The 22,576-nt window shown below is 46.0% G+C and overlaps 1 protein-coding gene across 1 annotated transcript in view; it reads left to right on the top strand.

The window, feature by feature from the left end:
• Window positions 1-411: 411 nt before the first annotated feature.
• The window catches only part of LDLR (low density lipoprotein receptor), a 35,868-nt gene continuing 13,703 nt past the window's right edge, over window positions 412-22,576 (top strand). The window contains exons 1-8 of the mRNA XM_072787221.1: window positions 412-598; window positions 11,687-11,809; window positions 12,465-12,587; window positions 14,589-14,975; window positions 17,812-17,934; window positions 18,924-19,046; window positions 20,269-20,388; window positions 20,888-21,013. Coding sequence (XP_072643322.1) covers window positions 532-598; window positions 11,687-11,809; window positions 12,465-12,587; window positions 14,589-14,975; window positions 17,812-17,934; window positions 18,924-19,046; window positions 20,269-20,388; window positions 20,888-21,013 — 1,192 coding nt within the window. The 5' untranslated portion in view covers window positions 412-531. The remainder of the gene's footprint in view (window positions 599-11,686; window positions 11,810-12,464; window positions 12,588-14,588; window positions 14,976-17,811; window positions 17,935-18,923; window positions 19,047-20,268; window positions 20,389-20,887; window positions 21,014-22,576) is intronic.

The raw sequence follows: 22,576 nt of genomic DNA, 5'->3' as shown, positions 1-22,576 counted from the left end.
GGATCCCACAAAACAAGATCAGTTTTAGGCTGAATATTTGCGAAGATTTTGTTTAAATTCTTCACCAAGTACTGTTTAGACCAATTCTGACGAACGGTCTCAAAAGTATCTAGGACTAGACTCCGTTAAAAATCTAGATATACGATTCCTAGAAAGGAGAAGGCAAGTAGAGGGAAGAGGGGGTAAAGTTTCGGACAAGTCTAGTTCTTCCTTTGGAGCCAGAGGGGAGATGGTCATCAATTAGCCTATTCGATGATTTGGAAGCAAGGTTTGGAAAAGCCTGGAATCCAGAGACAGGGCTTCACGGGTTAACTAGCCCTGGTCACATCGGCCGGTCGAAACTCCTCCTCTCGAAACTCCTCCTCCCGCAGTGAGGTGAAGATATTCGAAAATCACCCCACCGCAGACTCCTCCCCCTGGCGAGGAAAGTCTCATTGAAATGCTGCAAATGACCGGGGCCCCGCGTGCATTTGCCGCCCGACCGCGCGAAGCCCGGGTTTCCTGCACGGCAGCTAGCGGGAGGCTGGGAGCATGAGACCCGAGGGCTGGGGGCTATGCTGGGCCGCCGCCCTGCTCCTCGCAGCGACGGGGGCGGCAGGTAAGGCTGGCTCCAGGTTCCCGCGTGCGGTGGGGTGACCTCCCAGAACTCGGGGACCCCCTGGATAATTCTGGGGCGGAAGCGGAATATCACCCCGTCCTTGTGAGATGTGTGGGGAAAATGGCACGAAGTCCCCAAACGGCTTGGAGGGAGTGATGATGGGCCTGCGAGGCTTTGGGGGTGTGGGGGCGTCACGAGAAGCGGGGCGAGGCTTTCCCTAGAAGTCGCCGGATGGGGGGGCCCCCCTTGTGTTCCTCAGAGAGGGACAGCGGGCTCTCCAGCCCTAGGGAGGCAGGGACCCCTCATCGAGTTGTTCTAGGGTGAGGGCTGCCAGAAGCCCGGGGGGTCCCTGCGGACGCCCCGGGGCGGCTTTGTACCGCGCAGGGGCTCGGCCGGAGCCCAGAGCCGGACGCAGACCTTCCTCACGGGCTCCGCACGCTCGCTTCTGCCGGTGGCCGCCGCCTGCGGCCCCGCCCCCCGGCCCCGAGGGCCAGTCCCCGAGCTCCCATTGGACGCGACTGGAACACGCGAGCCTCGAGCCACTCCCCTCGGCCAATGGGAGGCGGCGGATGCGAGGGGCGCGCGGGGCGGGGCGGGGCGGGGCGGGGCTTGGCCCGAGGTGTGGCTGGGGACCCACCGCACCTGGTTCCGGTGAGGCGACCGCGGAGTTCCTCGCGCCCGGCCCGGGTTCCTGTCACAAAGCGGCCCGCGCGTCCCAGGCCCCCGGCGTCGCCTCCGCGGCCCCGGCCCGGGTGGAGTTCGCCCTCCGCGCCCCCAGACCCCTTTAGGGGCCTCCGCTGAAGCGCGGCTGAGAGACACGCAATTCGCGGGGACCCTCCGCGGGGGCAGGGCCCGGGCGGCGGCAGCGTCACACGGATCCCTCGGGGTGGCCTTGCTCGCTCAGACGCTCTGAACGGCTTTAGCGGCGGCTGTGCGCACGGCGATGTGCCGTTGACGGGGGCGTCCGGCTTAGATGTGGTGATGGGAGCACTTGGTGCGCCCTCCCTGAGGTAGCCTCCCCGAGGCATTTGACCTCGCCCTGGGTATCAGAGAAGCGGGCTCTTTTCCAAGCTTAGAACCACAGCCGCCCATTAAAGAATTGGGGTCACCCGATCGCAGGATGGCAGGAAACGTTTTTTATTGACAGGAGGGGAGTGGGCGGCCTCGTGTGCGGAGATTTGAACTGGGATTCCTTCCTCCCCGTGACGCGTCAGTTTTCTCCGAGGGGAGGAAGGGAGGATGCTGCCGTACAGGGGAGTTGCGGCAACTCGGCCTCCCGGTGTGTGAAGACGAGGGAGTGCAGCTTGTCAAGAGGCGTGTAATTGACCTTGTATTTCAAACGCCTGTTGATTCCATGCCTGAGGAAATCGTGGCTCAACTCTTGAGCAAGATTTGTCACTTACTTACTTTAGTTTCGGCTTTCCCCCTGGGGTTCTGATATAGCCGCAGGAGGAGGAGTTTTCTGGAACTGTCTATGTGGCCGGGCTGGTTAACCCCTGAAGCCCTGGCTCCCATTCCAGTCTTTTCCAGAGCTGCTCCAGGGCCAGCTGCTTGATCTGTCCAATTTTGGTAAGCCTGGAAGAGCTGAGCCCCGCCCCCACCACCCCAAATTGGGAATGCACCTCCCGAAAGATCTCTTTCCTTTCTCTCAACTTGTATTTGACTTTTTTTTTTTCATCCCTAAGCGGAAATGATGACAGTGAAGTCTTGAGCAAGATGCGTTGCTTGACTTTAGTTTTCTCTGTCCAGGAGCCTCAGTCCTGATGTGTTCCCCAGACTCCTGGGAGCTAGCAGCTCCTTCTCTGGTGTTAACAGGATGATGCGTATTTGTAGCAGTCCTGGCTGCTCCCGCGTGCTCCTTAACTGTCTTTAAAACATTTTGAGGGGTGTAGGGAGATGGAAATTCTTGTTCTTTATCCTTGGAAATGGAAATTGTTGGAATCTGAACTGCATGCCTTCCCTCAGCCAGATCAAAATCAGTTAACAGTTGTGTGCGGAGTATGGAGTATGCCCAGGGCACACCCAAGAAACTCTACGCAGAAAAGTAGAGCACCTTGCAAAGAGTTGTGTCTGTTTTAGCAACGTGGGCCAGGGAGATTCATTTAGTCATTGCTGGGCATACTTTTCTTCCAGGGCAACATTGGAAAAAAGACCAGGAGAGCTTTTTTGAGACTGCGAACCTTCAATGGGAATTATGTGGCTCATTCTGTCTTTCCAGGATATTCCTGCTCTTATCTATAGGGTTCCTCCCTTGATAAGATCCAAATCTAGATGCCTTTGTTGCTCAGTGCTTTGATGGCCCTTCACATTTCATCTTAAGTACATTAATAGCATTCACACTTTCCGTGGCTGTCAAGCACGTGACATTTGTTGCTAAGATACCGTGGAGGTAAAAAAAAAAAAAAAAAAAAAAGATACCGTGGAGGTAACCAGCAATGAACAATCACAAAAATCAAACCCTCCCCAAATGAGCTGACAACAGCTTCCACAGAGATCACCTCTGAGGAAAATGCCTTGGCATCCCCTAGTTTGGAAAAGCCTGCTGGAAAATTGATTTTTCATTCATATTCAGCTGAGTCTGTTTGCTCCAGCTGTTTCTTTTTTTCAAAGAAACAATTCTATAATTTTTTTTTTTTGGAAAGATTTTATTCATTCATTCAAAGACACAGAGAGAGGCAGAAATAGGCAGAGGGAGAAGCATGCTCCCCGTGGGGGGCCTGATTTGGGACCCTGGGATCTGGACCTGAGCCAAAGGCAGACGCTCAACCACTGAGCCACCCAGGTACCCCCTATCTATAATTTTGATTTTCCTCAACAACTCTGTTCAGTAGTATGGGGGAAAAAAACATCGAAAGCATTTATGTGCTGGAGAAAAAGCAGAAATGTGTATTCTCCTTTTCTGTTTCGATAACCTTATTCCTGACTTGTCCTATGTGACAGGAGAAATTTACTGGCTAAGTTTTGAGATTTGGACGCTGGAGGGTGTGAGTGTGTGCAGTTTTTGTATAATTTTAGACATCCCCAGCCTGAGGAGAGATGGGTGGATGGGGGATGCTCCAGTTTGCTTTTACTGGAATGCAAATGAAACTGACAAGGAAAACACAAACCTCACTTCTGCAACAGGGAGGAAGCCCTGTGGTTTCTTTGGGTAGTGGTGCTTGAAACAGGACTGATTCAGTCCCCTTTCTCAGAACGGTGTTGTGTGCTGTGGGAACAACCTTCTGATGTGCTGTCTCTTGGTGCTTGCTGTTCCTGATCCCTGTCCCCACTAGCCAGACCATGGGACTTATTGATTTCCCAGCTGACAGTTGCCTGGCTGCGCCTGTAACAGTAAAATCCATTAGCTTTTCATTCAAACATTGTCTGGAGCTGTCAGCCAGCTATTGGACGACCTATCCTGATAAAAAGTAAGGGTAGGGTTTTCCTGTTGGTGAGGTCTTCAGCCATCTTTGACTAGCAAATATTTGGAGAGCTGTTGCCAGGGTGAAGACATGGTGTCCAGGGAAAGGGTTTATTATTCCTTATCCCTCTTTAAAGGGCCTCAAGGGGTTATTACTACTTCCAGTCTTTCTGGTGGTATGTTTTGTTGGTAAAATAGGGCTTTGTGCAAAGGTTAGGAGGCCAGAGAAGTGGATTAGTGGTAATGGAAGTTGTGATCCCCTAGGAGAGGAAGATGTGATAGAAGCTCCTCCTCCAAGATCCTCATTGCAAATGCTCTGTGCTTGAACTTCCTCTTTAATTTTTTTCTGAGAGTCCTGGAATTCCAATTGCTTTTTACCCACCCTGTGTGCCAGTAGCGAGAAGTGAGTCATATCCGGCCTTTGGGACAATTACAAATCAGTTGTGAGTCATAAGGGTGTAGGGTGTATTATAGAGGCAGCTCTGAGGGAGTCATTGTTCAGATCAGTAGCTGGGCAGTTCGATTATTGGTATCTGCAGCACATTCCAAAGCTCAACACATTCCCTTCCCTCTTACTTTCTCCTCCTCATTCTCCTTAGTCACCTGGGCTGTCCACTACGGCCACCTCAAGCATGGCATCCTTATAATTCAGTTTCCCATTTCTTTAATTCTTCTAAGCACTCCTTGTATTTCTCTGAGCCACCCAGGTGGCCCTCACCCCCGTTTGCTTTTTAAAATGGACAGCCCCAGTGGCTCAATGGTTTAGCACCGCCTTCAGCCCAGGGCGTGATCCTGGAGACCCACATCAGGCTCCCTGTATGGAGCCTGCTTCTCCCTCTGCCTGTGTCTCTGCCTCTCCCTCTCTCATGAATAAATAAATGAAATCTTTAAAAAAAAAAGTTAAAAAAAAAATAAAATGGACAGATATTAAATGAAGAGTTCAGTGAGTTTTGGTAAATGTCTACCTCCATGAAAGCACTTCCCTTTAGGATATAGAACATTTCCAACTTCCTAGAAAGTTCCCTGGTGCCTCCTTTCTTGTTTAATTACCTCCCCTACACACTAGAGGCAACCACTAATCTGATTTTTATGCTTAGAGATTAGCTTTACCTGAACTACAACTTCACATACTCTTGAGCAAAAGAAGCCAGGCAGGTAACGTTCCAGAGATTCATCCATGACAGTGCATTCACCAGCCAGTTGTCCCCTTTTATTGCTGAGATGTGTCCCATTGGATGAACACATCACCTGTTTTTAACCTGATGTTATGTCAGCATGTGTGCAGAGCTCCTTTTTGTTATTATGTTCCTTAATCCTCAAAACAGTCTCACAAATAGGGACTCTCCCCTGTTTTACAAATGAGGAACTGAGACCCAGAAGGATTAAGTCAGTAGTGCAAGTCAATCTACTTAAATGACCCAGAAAGCCATTTAAACCTAGGTCTGGGGGCACCTGGGTGGCTCCTAACATTAAGTGTTAAGCATTGGCCTTCATCTCAGGTTATGATCCCGGGGTCCTGGGATCAATCCCCATTCTGCATCCCTGCTCAGCGGGGAGCCTGCTTCTCCCTCTCCCCTCTGTTCCTGCTCTTTCTCTCTCTTTCTATCTCTTTGAAAGAAAGAAACAAAGAAAAGTTAAAACAAACCCAGGTCTGACACTCACTACACTGCCTCTCAGGGAGTCTATGTGAAAGGGCTGGGTGAACCATCAAAGTAGAAATGATAAAGGGGCTCATATTTGAGAATGCAATACATGGGTGCATACATACATAAATGCAGACACACCTCATTTTTTTAAAAGTTTTATTTATTTGAGTCATCTCTGCACCCAATATGGGGCTTGAACTTACGACCCCGAGGTCAAGAGTCGCTCGCTCCTCTGGCTGAGCCAGCCAGGCACCCCCAGACATACCTCATTTTATTGAACTTTGCAGATACTGTCTTTCTTTACAAATTGAAGGTTTTGGCAATCCCTCATGGAGCAAGTCTCTATTTTTTCCACAGCTTTTGCTCACTTCATGACTCATCATATTTAATGTAAACATAACTTTTTTTTTTTTTAAAGAGTTTATTTATTTATTCATGAGAGACACACACAGAGAGAGGCAGAGACATAGGCAGAGAGAGAAGCAGGCTCCATGCTGGGAGCCCGACGTGGGACTCGATCCCAGTACCCCAGGACCACGCCCTGGGCCAAAGGCAGGTGCTCAACCACTAAGCCACCCAGGCGTCCCTAAACATAACTTTTATATGCATCAAAAAAATTCGTTTGGTTCGCTTTATTACAATAGTCATTTTATTGTGGTGGTCTGGAACTGACCTGCGATATCTCCAAGATATGCCTGTATGTAAATAGTTAGATAATATAAATAAATTAAAAATAAGTAAATATATAGTTATTTTAGTTAAAATAGCTTCTTTTGGGGGGGGGGCGTGCCTGTGTGGCTCAGTTGGTTAAATGTCTGCCTTCAGCTCAGGTCATGATCCGCCTGTGATCCCTATGTCAGGTCTCCCTTGCTCAGTAAGGAGCGTGCTTCTTCCTCTCCCTCTGCCCCTCCCCACTCTTTATGTTCACTCACTTTTCTCTCTCTCCTCTTTCTCTTAAATAAATAAAAATCTTTAAAAATAATAGTAAAAACAGCGTTTTAAAAAGATTTTATTTTTAAATAATCTCTGCACCCAATGTGGGGCTTAAACTTATGACCTTGAGATCAAGAGTTGCATGTCCCACCAATGGAGATAGCAGGCACCCCTAGGGAGGTCGTTTTTAAACTGGGTCCCAATGTCCCTGGCCCCCAGGAACCCCCGGCCCAGGTTCAGGATTAGATTTAAGCCTGGCTAAAGTGTTCAAGGGGGTCTGGAGGTCTCTAGCTTTGTCTACTCCTATTGGAATGACCAAAGACATCAAAAGATACTTGGAATAGTTAGACAATTGGAGTAACAAGCACTAAAGCCAGGGACATGCAGTGACTGGTATGGTTATTGTGCTTGATTATTTTTTCTTTCCTTTTAAAAAATCTAAAAAATAAAGTATTTTTTGAAGAAAAATAACTCTGAAGTGAGCTGGCCATTATTCCCTACGTGGAAGCACAGATAAGATTCTATTTCTTTTCTTTTCTTTTCTTTCTTTCTTTCTTTCTTTCTTTCTTTCTTTCTTTCTTTCTTTCTTTCTTTCTTTCTTTCTTTCTTTCTTTCTTTCTTTCTTTCTTTCTTTCTTTCTTTCTTTCTTTCTTTCTTTCTTTCTTTCTTTCTTCTTTCTTTCAAGGTTTTATTTATTTATTCATGAGAGACCCACAAAGAAAGAGAGGCAGAAACACAGGTAGAGGGAGAAGCAGGCTCCATGCAGGAAGCTCGATGTGGGACTCGATCCCAGGACTCCAGGATCACACCCTAAGCCAAAGGCAGATGCTCAATGGATGAGCCACCCAGGCATCCCTCTTTTCTTTTTTTCTTTTTTCTTTTTTCTTTTTTTATTATTATTATTTTTTAAATTTATTTATGATAGTCACACACACACAGAGAGAGAGAGAGAGAGGCAGAGACACAGGCAGAGGAAGAAGCAGGCTCCATGCACCGGGAGCCCGATGTGGGATTCGATCCCGGGTCTCCAGGATCGCGCCCTGGGCCAAAGGCAGGCGCTAAACTGCTGCACCACCCAGGGATCCCTCTCTTTTCTTTTTTTAAAAAAAGATTTTATTTATTTATTAGTGAGAGATATAGGCAGAGGGAGAAGCAAACTCCCTGCAGGGATCCTGATGCAGGACTTGATCCCAGGACTCCAGGATCACAACCTGAGCTCAAGGCAGACACTCAACCACTCAGCCACCCAGGCGTCCCAATAAGATCCTATTTCTTTAAAAATAGGGCAATAAGGAACTATTACAAACTATTCTGCACATCCTTTTTCTCCCCAGTTAGAAAATGTGACGGGCAGCTTTCCGTTTTACAACTTAGGATGACTGACTTTCTTTCTTTCTTTCTTTCTTTCTTTCTTTCTTTCTTTCTTTCTTTCTTTATTTTTGGACTTCATCTTTTTCAGTGGCTATAGAGAATTCACATTATTATCATCTACAGATTTTGCATACATCACTATATTACCTACAGTTAGATATAGATAAACCTTTTTAAGTTAGGTTGTGTGTTAATTAGGGGTGCCTGGATGGTGCAGTTGGTTAAGCATCTAACTCTTTGGTTTCGGCTCAGGTCATGATCTTAGGATCATGGAATCGAGCCCCCACTTTGGGCTCTGAGCTCAGTTGGGAACCTTTTTGAGAATCTCTCTCTCCCTCTGCCCCCCCCCCCCCATGTCCTCACTCTCTCTCTAAAATAAATAAATAAGTCTTTAAAAAAAAACCCATGCATTTATTATCTCACAGTTTCTGTGAATCAGGAATTTGGAAGTAGCATAGCTAGATGTTCTGGCTCAGGGTCTCCCATGAAGGTGCAATCTGGATGACTACAAGGAAAAAAAAAATTGGGCAAGCTGGGAGGGAGCATTGCAGCAGACAGAGCTGCAGGGATTTGAGCTCTGAGGTTGTGAAACTTTTATGGGATCCAGTACAGAGCCAGGATATGGGTCACAAGATTCATTGTGAAGGGGGCAGGAAAAAGTCCCTTCCACAGTGTTATAATTCACACTGTTTTGGGGCAGGGGGCAGTTTTTGAAATCTGGTGACCTCAAGGTCATCACTGCCTTCCTTGCTTGTAGGGAAGCTTTCAGATCAGCAATTTATGGGGAAAACAAACGTCTGCAGGTGTGTGTGTGCGCGTGAGCGTGTAAGGAAATGGGATGGAAGGAGTGCTGGCCATATATCCGTGAGATTGGAAGGGAAGTACTAGGCAGGTCCTTTTAATTAAATAAAATAATAAAATAATCTTTAAATAAATAAAATCTTTAAATAGCCTTTCTATTTTGGAATTAGGTTAGATTTACAGAAAAGTTGCAAAGATATTGCAGAGAGTTCTCATGGGCCCCACATGCAGATTCCCCCAATGCTAACATCTTATAGACCATGGTATATTTGCCAAAACTAAGAGTTTAATGTTGGCATATTACTATTAATTCTATCTAGACTTTATTTGGATTTCGCCAGCTTTTCCCTTTCCTCTTCTAGGACCCAGTCCAGAATTCCACTTTGCATTTGGCCCTAAAGTCTTTCATCATAGTCTTAACTAGTTGCTCTCCAAACTCTTTAAATTACATACCTCCACTGGTAAAACAAAACAAAACACACTGAGTATGTTCTCCCCAATATAAATTTTCATTATATACCACTATTACTGGTATGATATGACTCCATAGAAAAGCAGAGATGTTGAACAGGATGAGCTTAAAAATACGTAACACTTCTTTTTTTTAAGATTTTATTTATTGGGCAGCCCAATAAATTAATTATCTTTGTGCAAAATGAGGTAATGATTAAATTTTGTACAAACCATTAAACTATTCTTTTGGTTATGGCTAACATTCAAAATTGATAAAAGGAAAAAGAGAGGTGCCCAGGTGGCTCAGCAGATTAAGGTTCTAACTCTTGCTTTCGGCTCAGGTCACAGTCTCTGGGTTGTGGGATCGAGTCCTGAATTCTGAATTGCTTGGTGGAATCAGCTTGGGATTCTCTCCCTCTCTCTTTCTCTCCCCCTCTACTCCTTCCCCTGCTCTGTCTCTCAGATAAAATGAATGAAATCTTAAAAAAGAAGAAAAAGAAAAACGATCTTTCTTTAAAGATTTTATTTATTTGTTTGAGAGAGAGAATGAGATGGGTGGGAGTCAGATAGAGAGGGAGACTCTGCTGAGTGGGGAGCCCAACACAGAGCTCGATCCCAGGACCCTGAGATCATGACCTGAGCTAAAGGTAGTGCTTAACTGACTGAGCCACCCAGGCACCCAAAAAAAAACAATCTTCTTACAAGAATAGTGGAACTTATAATAAATATAGCCAACATTCAAAACTTATATTTTACATACTATTTGCCTACAGAACATCTGAGTCAATAAGAAAATCCTGCTAGCTTCTATTTTTATTTTTTTGGTCTTATTTATTCATATTTTTTGGTCTTTTTTATTTATTCATAAAACATGATGAGATAAGCCACATCATAATTTTGGCCACATTGTTTTAATTTACATAGGGCATCCAAGTTTATACTTAGAGATTAAAAGATTTTTTTTTAATTACCGGGTCTCACTAATAATAATAGTTTGCTTTGATTCTAGTTCACATAGAATTGTGCATTCCAAATCAATGATCAATTGATTGAGGGATGCCTAGTGACTCAGCGGGTAAGCATCTGCCTTCGGCTCAGGGCATGATCCTGGAGTTCCAGGATCGAGTCCCACATCGGGCTCCCTGTATGGAGCCTGCTTCTCCTTCTGCCTGTGTCTCTGCCTCTTTCTGTGTCTCTCATGAATAAATAAATAAAATCTTTTTAAAAATTATCGATTGATAATGAACAGTTAATGAATAATGGTCAACATTGAGATCTCTTTTCCAAAATGCAAAAATCAATGTATTTTAGGAAATTTCCCCAAAATTTACTTGTCCTCTTTTTTTTTTTTTTTTAAAGATTTATTTATCCATGAGAGAGACAGAGAGGCAGAGACACAGGCAGAGGAAGAAGCAGGCTCCATGCAGGGAGCCTGATATAGGACACCATCCCCTGACTCCAAGATCATACCCTGGGTGGAAGGCAGGCACTCAACCGGGGATCCCCAACTTGTCTTCATTTTTATCTAAAAATCTGAGTCTTTTTTTAAAGTTTTTATTTATTCATGAGAGACAGAGAGAGAGAGAGAGAGAGGCAGAGACACAGGCAGAGAGAGAAGCAGGCTCCCTGCATGGATGTGAGACTGGATGTGAGACTGGATCCTGGGACTACAGGATCACGCCCTGGGCTGAAAGCAGGAGCTAAACCACTGAGCCACCCAGGGATCCCCAGTTTTTGCTTTTCTAGAAAAAAGTTTCTCTTACTACAGCTTTTGCTATGTCTCTGTTCCATTGTTTTTTATCTGACCTTCCAGTATCTGATTATTTTTGCTGCAGCATCTCTGTTCTCTAGCATCCACATTCATCATTTCTCACAATTTTTTTTAATTTTTATTTATTTATGATAGTCACACACAGAGAGAGAGGCAGACATAGGTAGAGGGAGAAGCAGGCTCCATGCACCGGGAGCCCAACGTGGGATTCGATCCCGGGTCTCTAGGATCGTGCCCTGGGCCAAAGGCAGGCGCCAAACCGCTGCGCCACCCAGGGATCCCCATTTCTCACAATTTTTATCTCTGTATTTCCTCCCTACCTACTGGAGACGACCCCTCATTTTTCCTTGATTTCACACTGTCAATTTTCCTCATTACTATTGCCAACACAGGTTTGTAATATGTTAAATCATTTAAATCATTTTCTTTATTCACATGCAAGGAACTTACACTATTTTGTTTCCTACCTTAGTGGGTCCATACATTGGACTCAACAACTATTATGTCAAGTTTTACACGTTTTAGATCTAGTCTTTGCATCCTCTGCTACACTTTTAGTTCATGAAATTTATTGGGTGTGTTTTACTTCCTGGGAATGATTAGATTCTATTTCTAGTTCATTCTGCAGCTGGCAGGAAATAGAAACACTCAGGTGGTGGTGTCAGTTTCCAATTCTGGCGCTGAATGGTCCTTCCTCTTCCCTTCTCTCTCAGTGGAAGACAAATGCGGGAGAAACGAGTTCCAGTGCCAAGATGGGAAGTGCATCTCCTACAAGTGGGTTTGTGACGGGAGGGCCGAGTGCCTGGATGCCTCAGATGAGTCCCAGGAGACCTGCAGTGAGTCCTCTTTGGGTGTAACACACTTCTTACCCTCTTTGATGATAGTGGGTGACAGACAAAGTGGACATCAGCCAGCAGATTCATGTGTTGAACCATGAATTGGGACTTGGGGGAGGAGATGTTTCTGAACTTTAAGAGCTTTTTTTTTTTTTAACGAGGTGAAATTCACATAATGTAAAATTAACCATTTTTAAAATTTTTAAAAATTTTTTAAGAATTAAAAAAAAAGAATTTTATTTATTTTTGCATAAGAGACATAGAGAGAGAGGCAGAGACACAAGGAGGCTCCATGCAGGGAGCCTGACATGGGACTCGATCCTGGGTCTCCAGGATCCCACCCTGGGCTGTAGGCGGCGCTAAACCGCTGAGCCACCAGAGCTGCCCAAATTAACCATTTTAAAGTGACCAGTTCAGTAGTATTAATACGGTCATGATGCTATGCCACTATCACCTCTCTCTCCTTCCAAACCTTTCCACTGCTTCATGTCTGATTTTTTTTTAAACAAGTTCCATTACATGTCCTTCATTTTGACCCAGAAAGGTGGGCTTGGCACCTTCTTTCTGAAAACTGTGTTTTTCCTCTGCAAACCTGGGGCTGGGAGGCAGATTGGGCTTCCCTCTGAGCAAACGCTCAGTTCTGTTTCTCCCACAGTGTCTGTCACCTGCAAGTCGGGAGACTTCAATTGTGGGGGCCGTGTCAACCGCTGCATCCCTCAGTTCTGGAGATGTGATGGCCAGATGGACTGTGAGAATGGCTCAGACGAGCAAGGCTGTCGTAAGTGTGCTCCCTCCCCCTGCAGCCCTGCGAGGGTCCCACTGGTTCCCCCAGGCAGTCCTGCCCCAGCTGAGCTGCAGATTGGTGGCTCTTCAGTTGGGTCCATCTCCTGGAAGCTTCTACCAAGCCCTCTTGCACTATTTGAACCCCACCTTGCCCAGGAGGCATTGCAGGGGATACTGATGGTATCACTTCTTGGGGTCATCAGCATATTCAATGAGGCTGTCCTTGTCAAGTGTCTTGCCACCCACATGGCACAGGATCTGTTGAGCCCCTGTGACCACCACCACCAGCCACCCTGGGAGGCCAAGCACACAGTAGGTGCTTGCTGTCCAAGACCTGACCCCTCAGCTAACCTGAGAAGAAGGAAGCTTCACCAAGTTGCAGGGTTCTGGGAAGAAACAGGGTCAAGAGTCCTGGAGGGGGAGGCACATTAGAGAGCTGGGTGTCTGTCTTGGCTCTTCAATGCTAGTTAATTAGTTATCGAAATGAGTGGTTTGGTTTGGTTATCCTAATAGGGTAAGTCTCTGAGAAAAATAACTGGGAAAATTTTAAATAACTAAGATAATGTCAGATTTGCAAGTTTGGAAAATATAAAGCTCCATGATATTAAAAAAAAAAAAAAAAAGCAACACATGAGTTTCACATACATTCACTTTAGAAATGCATGTCTAACCTGGATTAATTGTCATCTGATGAAATACCCCCTCAGGGAATATTTACAAATAAAATGGATTGTTATTCTTCTTCCAGGTACATTTTTTTCCTTCCAGCTTTATTGCAATATACTTGGCATACAACATTATGTAAGTTTAAAGAGCAGGCGGCAGAAAATTAATTAATTTTTTAAAACTTTTTTTTTTAACAAAAAACAAATTTTTTTAAAGTTGCCAATTTCTTTTTATTTTTTCTTCCTACAGATTTTATTTATTTATTTGAGAGAGTGGGTGGGAGGGAAAAGGAGGAAGAATCTGAAGCAGATGGGATGTGCTGAGTGCAGAGCCCAGTACAGGGCTCAATCCCACCACCGCAAGATCATGACCTGAGCCAAAATCAAGGGTCAGACACTCAGCTGCTCAACTAACTGAGCCAACCAGGTGCCCACACCCCTTTGTAAAATTTTTTGGGTGGAGGTGGCACCAGGGTAACTCCATTGAGCGTCCTACTCTTGGTTTCTGCTCAGGATTGTGAGATCGAGCCCCAAGTCAGGCTGTGCTGGTTGTAGAGCCTGCTTAAGATTCTCTCTCTCTCTCTCTCCCTCTCCCTCTGCCCCTCTCACCCACCTCGTGTGTATGCTTTCTCTCTCTAAAAACATAAAGAGTAAAAAAAAAATTAAATATTAAAAAAAATTAAAAAAAAACATAAAGAGTAGGTGATGATTTGTTACACATACATATTGCAAAATAATTACCCCTGTAGTATTTTTTTTTCTTTTTTTTTTTTTTTTTTTTTTACCCCTGTAGTATTAACTAACATCTCCATCACATCACATGAACCACATTTTTGCGGGTGGCTCTTTTAATAATAACAGCAAACTTTTTTTTAGGGTTTTATTTATTTATTAGAGAGAGAGAGAGCACAAGCAGGGGGAGCAGGCAGACAGAGAGAAGCAGGCTCCCTGCCAAGCAAGGACCCCGATATGGGGCTTGATCCCTGGACTCTGGGATCATGACCTGAGCCAAAGGCAGATGCTTAACTGACTGAGCCACCCAGGTGCCCTAATAATAACAGCAAACTCTTAAATAGTGCTTCCCCTGCCTGGGCCCATGTACAGATGAGGAAACTGAGGCACAGAGGGGCCACAGGAGCAGGCTGGGGACACTCACCTTGCCCGGGGTTTCCTATCCAGGGCCCCTGACCACTATCCTGGCTTCCTCTCCAGGGTCTCTCACTGGGATCCACCCTCTCCAAGGCTCAGTGTCTTCATCTTTGGAATGGGCTGCTAGTGAGAAGTGAGGGCTCTCTGGTGACCAGGTTGTCTTTTCCCATCAATCCCTGCAGCGCCCAAGACATGTGCCCCGGATGAGTTCCGCTGCCAGGATGGAAAGTGCATTGCCCCAGAATTCGTCTGCGATTCAGACCAGGACTGTTTGGACGGGTCCGATGAGGTGTCCTGCCACATACCCACGTGTGGCCCATTGCACTTCCAGTGCAATAACTCTGCCTGCATCCCTGAGCTGTGGGCTTGTGACGGCGACCCAGACTGCAAGGATGGCTCAGATGAGTGGCCACAGCACTGTGGGGGCCGCAACACATCAGCCCCCCAAGGGGACGACAACCCTTGCTCTGCCCTTGAATTTCACTGCCAGAGCGGCGAGTGTATCCATTCCAGCTGGCGCTGTGACGGTGGCCCTGATTGCAAGGACAAGTCTGACGAAGAGAACTGTGGTAAGGGCGTTGTGCATGGGTCCTCTCCCCTGTCCCATAGCTGGCCTTTCAGGACTTAAACGATTTCAAGCCACACAGCAAGCACTTCAGTCTCATTTCGTGTCTCTTCTAGTGTTACTGATCACATGGAAGAGAAAGCCTCCCTTAAAAGGAGACCCTGTCTTTTATGCTTGTATAATTAATCTCTCTTAATTTAATTAATTAACTACTTATTTATATGACAAAGAGGAAAAAGAGGGGAAGCAGCAGAGGGAGAGGGAGAGGGAGAAGCAGGCTTCTGGCTGAGCAGGGAGCCTCATGCAGTATTTGATCCCAGGGCCCCAGGATCATAACCTGAGCCAAGGGCAGATGCTCAACCAGCTGAGCCACTCAGGCACCCTTAATCTCTCTCTTTTTTTTTTTTTTTTTTTAATTTTTTTTCTTAATCTCTTTTTTTGACAAGGGGAACAAGCTATTATTTTCATCCAGAAAGGATCCTGGGCTCCAGGCCTGGCTGGTGATCTTTGGCCAAGGACTCAACCTCACTGTGTTGTGTTCTCCTCCCTCACAGATTGGGGCAAGAACATTGGCATTTGTAGACTTCAACTGGAGTCCAGCACCACCCACTCAAACGTTCTGTGATGGTGGAGACATCCCATGTCTGCACTGCGATAGCTGCTACCGAGGAGTAGCTGGTGCAACCACAGAATGGAATATTTTGTGTTATTTCACTTTAATGAATTGAAAGTTTTGTAGCCACACATGCTTAGTGGCTCCTGTGTTGGAGACAGTGCAGATAAAGCATTTTACCAAAGCCCTGAGTCATTGCTTCCTGAATGAGGGGCTGGTTCCTCAAAGCTAGCGGTGTTCTAGATTCACAGTAGACATGCTTTCATGTCTCTGTTTCTTTGGTATCTTTGCTCACGTGCACTCTTTTCATAGAATTGTAATTGCAATCTCTGTAGATGTAATTAGACTTTTTAAAAGTCACTTTAAAAAACATCACTTTGCTGAGTGAAGTAAGTCAATCGGAGGACAAACATTATATGTTCTCATTCATTTGGGGAATATAAATAATAGTGAAAGGGAATATAAGGGAAGGGAGAAGAAATGTGTGGGAAATATCAGAAAGGGAGACAGAACGTAAAGACTGCTAACTCTGGGAAACGAACTAGGGGTGGTAGAAGGGGAAGAGGGCGGGGGGTGGGAGTGAATGGGTGATGGGCACTGGGGGTTATTCTGTATGTTGGTAAATTGAACACCAATAAAAAAAATCACTTTTTTTTTTTAAGATTTTATTTATTCATGAGAGACACAGAGAAGCAGAGACATAGGCAGAGGGAGAAGCAGGCTCCCAGTGAGGATCCTGATGTGGGACTTGATCCCAGATCCTGGGATCACGACCTGGGACAAAGGCAGACGCTCAACCACTGAGCCACCAAGGTGCCCTCCCTTTTTTTTCAAGTTTATGTCTTCTTTTTAAAGTAATCTCTACATCCAATGTGGGGCTTGAACTCACAACCCCAAGATCAAGAGTTGCACACTCTAACAATTGAGCCTGCCAGGTGCTCCTACATATCACATTTTTAAATAATGTATGGTCTTGTATACAATCAGTGCTAAAACTTAACACAAACTCACTTAATTCTTATAACTTGTGAACAGGCTTCCCTCATTCTTTACAGATGGGGAAACTGAGGCCCAGAATGGGTGAGTAACTGGGGGACACACGCCTGTGAAAACAAAAAATTAATCTTTCTATGGGTACCTGGGTGTCTCAGTGATTATCTGCCTTTGGCTCAGGGTGTGATCCCAGGGTCCTGGGATCGAGTCCTATATCGGACTCCCCATGGGGAGCCTGCTTCTCCCTCTGCCTATGTCTCTGCCTCTCTCTCTGTGTCTCTCATGAATAAATAAAATGAAAAAAATTTGTCTTCTACTGCAGCATCATCTCATAAACATTTGTCCTACTTCACAATGTGACTCTGTTCTGCACAATGGTACTGATCAAATTTGTCACAATTTGGCCTATCTCTGTCTAGATTGGGGATACAATATTGCTCTTCTGCTAAGAGTAGCCTTTGGCTCTGTCAGGTTTATAGCAAATTATGTGATCTAGAGACACCTGACTGGCTCCCATCAGTAGAGCGTGCAACTCTTGATCTCAAGGTTGTGAGTTCAAGCCCCACATTGGGTATTGAGATTACTTAAAGTCTTTTTAAAAAAAAATTGTGCGTTCTCAAAAATGCATAAGTGGAAAGACTGGAGAGAACTCCAGGAAAACTCAGTGGTTGTGTTAGGGTGCTTCCCCACATTTTCTTATTTTCCAAACTTTACTCTGTGACATTAGTAATAATTTTGGGGATTCTTCATTGAGGTAGAAAGTACTTACTGCCATGAAAGAAAATCTAAAACTACATTGGTCAGGGAAGCCTGGGTGGCTCAGTTGGTTAAGCATCTGACTCTTGATTTCAGTTCAGGTCTTGATCTCAGCATTGTGAGGTTGAGCCTCATATCAGGCTCCATGCTGGGCGTGGAGCCTGCTTAAGATTCTCTCCCTCTCCCTTTGCCTTCCCTGCCCCCTCTTTAAAAAAAAAGAAAACTACATTAGTTAAAATTTAGAACATGAAATGGGGGGTACCTGGGGAATTTTTACTCAGGTGGGAAGTAGATAAAATGGATGGGCCACTGTCTTCTCCTGCTGGCAGTGGGCTGTGTTTTCTCACCTTGAAAATCTTTCCTGTTACATGCTCTCCCTGATGCCTGAGGTTGCCAGGAAATTGCTGCTTCAAAGATGGTAATTGGTTTTTCTTTGCTGCTCCTTGAAAAAAACCAACATGTGCCCTGTCTTTCCCAGCTGTGCCCACATGCCGGCCTGATGAGTTCCAGTGCTCAGATGGGACCTGCATCCATGGCAGCCGGCAGTGTGACAAGGAGTATGATTGTAAGGACATGAGCGATGAGATTGGCTGCATCAATGGTGAGCTCCCCTTGTGTCAGCCCTGCACCCACCCTATGTCTTCGGGCAAGTTACTTGACCACCTCAAACCTTACCTCCACTTATCTGACCAATGTGCGTGGCAAAAGCATCTACTTCAGGACTGTGAGATTTAACGAGGCCAAAGTGTGCAGAGCTCTGTCTTTTGAACTTAGAGATAACACGTGCAGTATAATTCCATGGAAAGCCCTTTCCTGAGCTTATAATATGACAGTTCCACTCCTGGGAATGGTCCCAGGAGGACATGCAGAGCAGCACTGGCCTAATGGCAAAACATAAGCAGCAACCCGATTGTTTATCAGTAGAATTAACTTTAAAATGGTTTTAATTGTGGCAAAATCATGTAACATAAGGATTTTATTTTTTTTATTCAAATATTATATTTATTTATTTTTAGAGCGAGTATGTAGGGGAGAAGGGGGAGGGCGGCTGAGAATCTTTTTTTTTTTTTAAGGATTTTATTTATTTATTCATGAGAGACACACACAGAGAGAGAGGCAGAGACACAGGCAGAGGGAGAAGCAGGCTCCATGCAGGGAGCCCGATGAGGGACTCGATCCGGAGTCCCCAGGATCACGCCCTGGGCTGAAGGTGGCGCTAAACCACTGAGCTGCCCAGGCTGCCCAAGACTGAGAATCTTAAGCAGGCTCCACATCCAGTGCGGAGCCAGGTGCCAGGGTTAGTCTCACAACCTGAGATCATGACCTGAGCTAAAATCAAGAGTTGGGTGTTTAACTGACTGAGCCACCCAGGCACCCCCTGAAACAAACTTTTTTTGAACAAGAAGTTAAATGCTGATAATCCACTTTTTAACAATTGTAAATGATACATCTCAGGAAATTAAGTATGTTATGTTTTATTTATGAATACATTTACATATAATCATATACAAATGAACTCTCATGTGAATAAGGAGTAGTAAGCAGGCTCTTGCATCTCAGAAGCACCTGACCCTCCTCTTTGCCTCTTAGTGACACTGTGCGAGGGCCCCAACAAGTTTAAATGCCACAGCGGCGAGTGCATCACCCTGGACAAAGTATGCAACTCGGTCAGAGATTGTCGGGACTGGTCGGACGAGCCCCTCAAGGAGTGTGGTGAGCCCCGGGGTGCAGGTGGTGCTCAGACTTATGGGGAGCTGGGGATGTGACCCAAACATGGATACTGTGCCTATGAGTGCTTTAGCTGTGGGGCAACACAAATGTGGGGGTCCTTGGGGATAAGTGGCTTTGCTTCCAAGCCTCAGTGTTCACATCTTTAGGATGGTTCACACATCTTAGGGTAGCTGGGGATTGGCTGTTGCTATCCTTGTAAGTTTTCAGCAGTGCCCCTTAACCTGTAACTATGTAAATATTTTGGACTTGACCAGCTGTAAGGTCTGTCACAGCTGTTCAACTGTCACACCTGTTCAATAGGACCGTTATGGCAGGAAAATAACATGAATGCACATGTGCACACAAACGTGTGTGACTGTGTTCCGAGCAAACCTGATTATGGACATTGATGTTTGAATTTCATGTGGCACAAAATACTGTTTTTCTCTTTATTTTTCTTTTTCTTTTCAATCATTTAAAAAAATGTAAAAACCATTCTTAGCTTTTGGGCCATGCAAGAACGCATGGTAGGCTGGCATTGGCCGAAGTTCTGTAGAGAGCCTGTGCATGGATGCTGGAGCTAAGTACCCTGAGTGTGGTCCAGCACTGTGATCTTGGACAAGTCTTTGAGCCTGGCCATGCCTCATTTTCCACAGCTGTAGTTCAGCTACCTGTATGGTTGTTGAGAGTTAGCATATGCAATTGTGGGATATGGTTTTTATTTTTTATAATCAAGAACATTTTGAAATGAGTTTTACCCAAAAATAGCAGAGGATTTATCCTCTTCACCATTTTTAAGTGTCCGGTTTAGCGGCATTAAGCAGATTCACATGGTTGTACAACCATCCCAATGATCTGTCTCTAGAACTTTCTCATCTTTCCTGATGAACCTCTGTCCTGTGAAACACCAACTCCCCACCCCTCCCCCACTCCTGGTGTCTGCCATCTACTGCCTGTCTCTGAACTTGACTCTAATAGGGACCTCCTAAGAGTGAATCCTATAGTATTTGTCCTTCTGTGCCCCACGGAGTTCACTCAGTAGAATGTCCTCAGATTCACTCATGGCACTACACATGACAGTGGTTATTTTAAGTCCCCTTAGCAGACATGGTAGTTCACTGGTCTCCACGTCCTTGTGATCATGATAAGGGTGATGAGATGGTGCAGGGGTACTAACGACCTGAGCGTGACCAGTCTGCCCACCCCTCCCCCACACCTGGTGCAGGGACCAATGAGTGTCTGGACAACAAGGGCGGCTGCTCCCACATCTGCAACGACCTCAAGGTGGGACACGAGTGCTTGTGCCCAGAGGGCTTCCAGCTGGTGGACCAGCGAAGATGTGAAGGTGAGTCCTGAGCAGGATGGGCTCCCTGCCTCCTCAGCCCTTTCTCCTTGTGTGGTTGCCAAACCTTAACAGGTGTCCCCACCTGTTAAGTGGGCATGAAAATGGTGCTGACCTCCAGGCCAGTTAGGAGGATTTAATGAGGTTGCCAGATGCATGGGTCATCAAGTACAGGCTTGGCCCGTGAGGAGCACTTGGTTCTTGCCTTTGGGGATTAATAATTAAGAAATAAATCCCTGCTGACGCAGCTTTGCCCTGTGGGTGGCACCTTTGGGGTGAATGGTGAGGTCAGGGTCATTGTTGGAGATGACGCTTGGCTGTTTCCGTGTTTTCATTCCTGAACCTGATGGCCCCCAAGACCTTGGTTCTGCAGGTCTTCCCCAGAGGGCATGGGGTGTCCCCATTTGCTCCCGGGAGGCATGGCTTTTAGTAGGAGCCCATCAGTCTATCAGCACCCCATGAAGAAGAAGCCCCAAATCTTTTTCTGTGCCCTAACTTGCAGATATCGACGAATGTCAGGATCCCGACGTGTGCAGCCAGCTGTGTGTGAACCTCGAGGGCAGCTACAAGTGCGAGTGTGAGGAGGGCTTCCAGCTGGACCCCCACACCAAGGCCTGCAAGGCTGTGGGTGAGCAAGGGGTGGGACCAGTGGGGCAGGGGTGGGGCTGGTGGGGGGAGAAGGGCACACTGTGTCCTGCAGAGACCTCTGGCAGATGGATGAGCAGGCCAATTAGAAACTTTCTAGGAGGCTGCTCTCACATGTCTTGCTTCCCTGCAGACTCAGGTCAGTTGCATGAGTGCTGGTTTCTAGCCCTCAGCCCTGCCAGTGGCTTCAGGGTACAAGAGGTGAAAAGCCATGGCCTGAAGGGCCTGCACCCTCTCCAGCTGTTCTTTTTTTTTTTTTAAAGGGTGAGTTTTATTTCTATCAATACATCGGTAACATTCACCATTGTTGGGAACCAGCTTTATTTTTTTTAAGTGATATTGATAGATTTATTTTTATTTCTTTTAAAGATTTTATTTATTTATTTATGATAGTCACAGAGAGAGAGAGAGAGAGAGAGAGGCAGAGACACAGGCAGAGGGAGAAGCAGGCTCCATGCAGGGAGCCCGACATGGGATTCGATCCCGGGTCTCCAGGATCGCGCCCTGGGCCAAAGGCAGGCGCTAAACCGCTGCGCCACCCAGGGATCCCTTGATTTTTTTTTTTTTTTTTTTTTTAGATTTTATTTATTTATTCAGAGAGAGAGAGAGAGGCAGAGACACAGGCAAAGACACACGCAGAGAGAGAAGCAGGCTCCATGCAGGGAGCCCGACATGGGACTCGATCCCGGGTCTCCAGGATCACGACCCGGGCTGCAGGCGGCGCTAAACCGCTGCGCCACCGGGGCTGCCCCCCCTCCAGCTGTTCTTATTCACTTACAAGAACCTATACCCAAAAAGAAAATTCACTTAATACAGACCAAGGTATAATCTCTCATAAGAAAACCAAATCACAGGTCAGCCCGGGTGGCTTAGCGGTTTAGCACTGCCTTCAGCCCAGGGTGTGATCCTGGAGACCCGGGATTGAGTCCCACGTCAGGCTCTCTGTATGGAGCCTGCTTCTCCCTCTGCCTGTGTCTCTGCCTCTCTCTCTGTGTCTCTCATGAATAAATAAATAAAGTATTAAAAAAAACAAAACCTGCAGCAATAGTTGAGGTTCTTTTCTACCTAATCTAAGATTATAGGGTGCTTGGGTGGCTTAGTTGGTGAAGCATCTTCCTTTGGCTTGGGTGATGATCCCGGGGTCCTGGGATCGAGCCCACATTGGGCTCCCTGCTCAGTGGGGAGTCTGCTCCTCTGTCTCCCTCTGCCCCTCCCCTTGCTTGTGCTCTCTCTCTCTCTCTCTTTCTCAAATAAATAAAAACAAACAAACTTAAGATTAGAACGGCACTCATGCACTGATTCTCAGAATCACCAAATCAAGAGATCCCATGTGTTTGGAGGCATAGCCAAACTTCCCTTTGCTTTGTGTCATGTCATTACCCACCTGTCTGATTCTAATGAGGTACAAGTTTGCAGAAATATTTTAGATCAACTTCTGTTTCCTCAAGGTCTGTTTTAGCCTTGAAGTCTTTCTCCTGTGTTATCACCCCTTTTGTGACAGTTCCTTGGCCTCCCTTGCTCATACCCCCACACATTTCCCAGTTTT

The sequence above is a fragment of the Canis lupus genome, chromosome 19, assembly GCF_048164855.1.
Source record: "Canis lupus baileyi chromosome 19, mCanLup2.hap1, whole genome shotgun sequence".
Lineage (NCBI taxonomy): Eukaryota > Metazoa > Chordata > Mammalia > Carnivora > Canidae > Canis > Canis lupus.
This window is presented reverse-complemented; position numbering and strand designations above follow the sequence as displayed.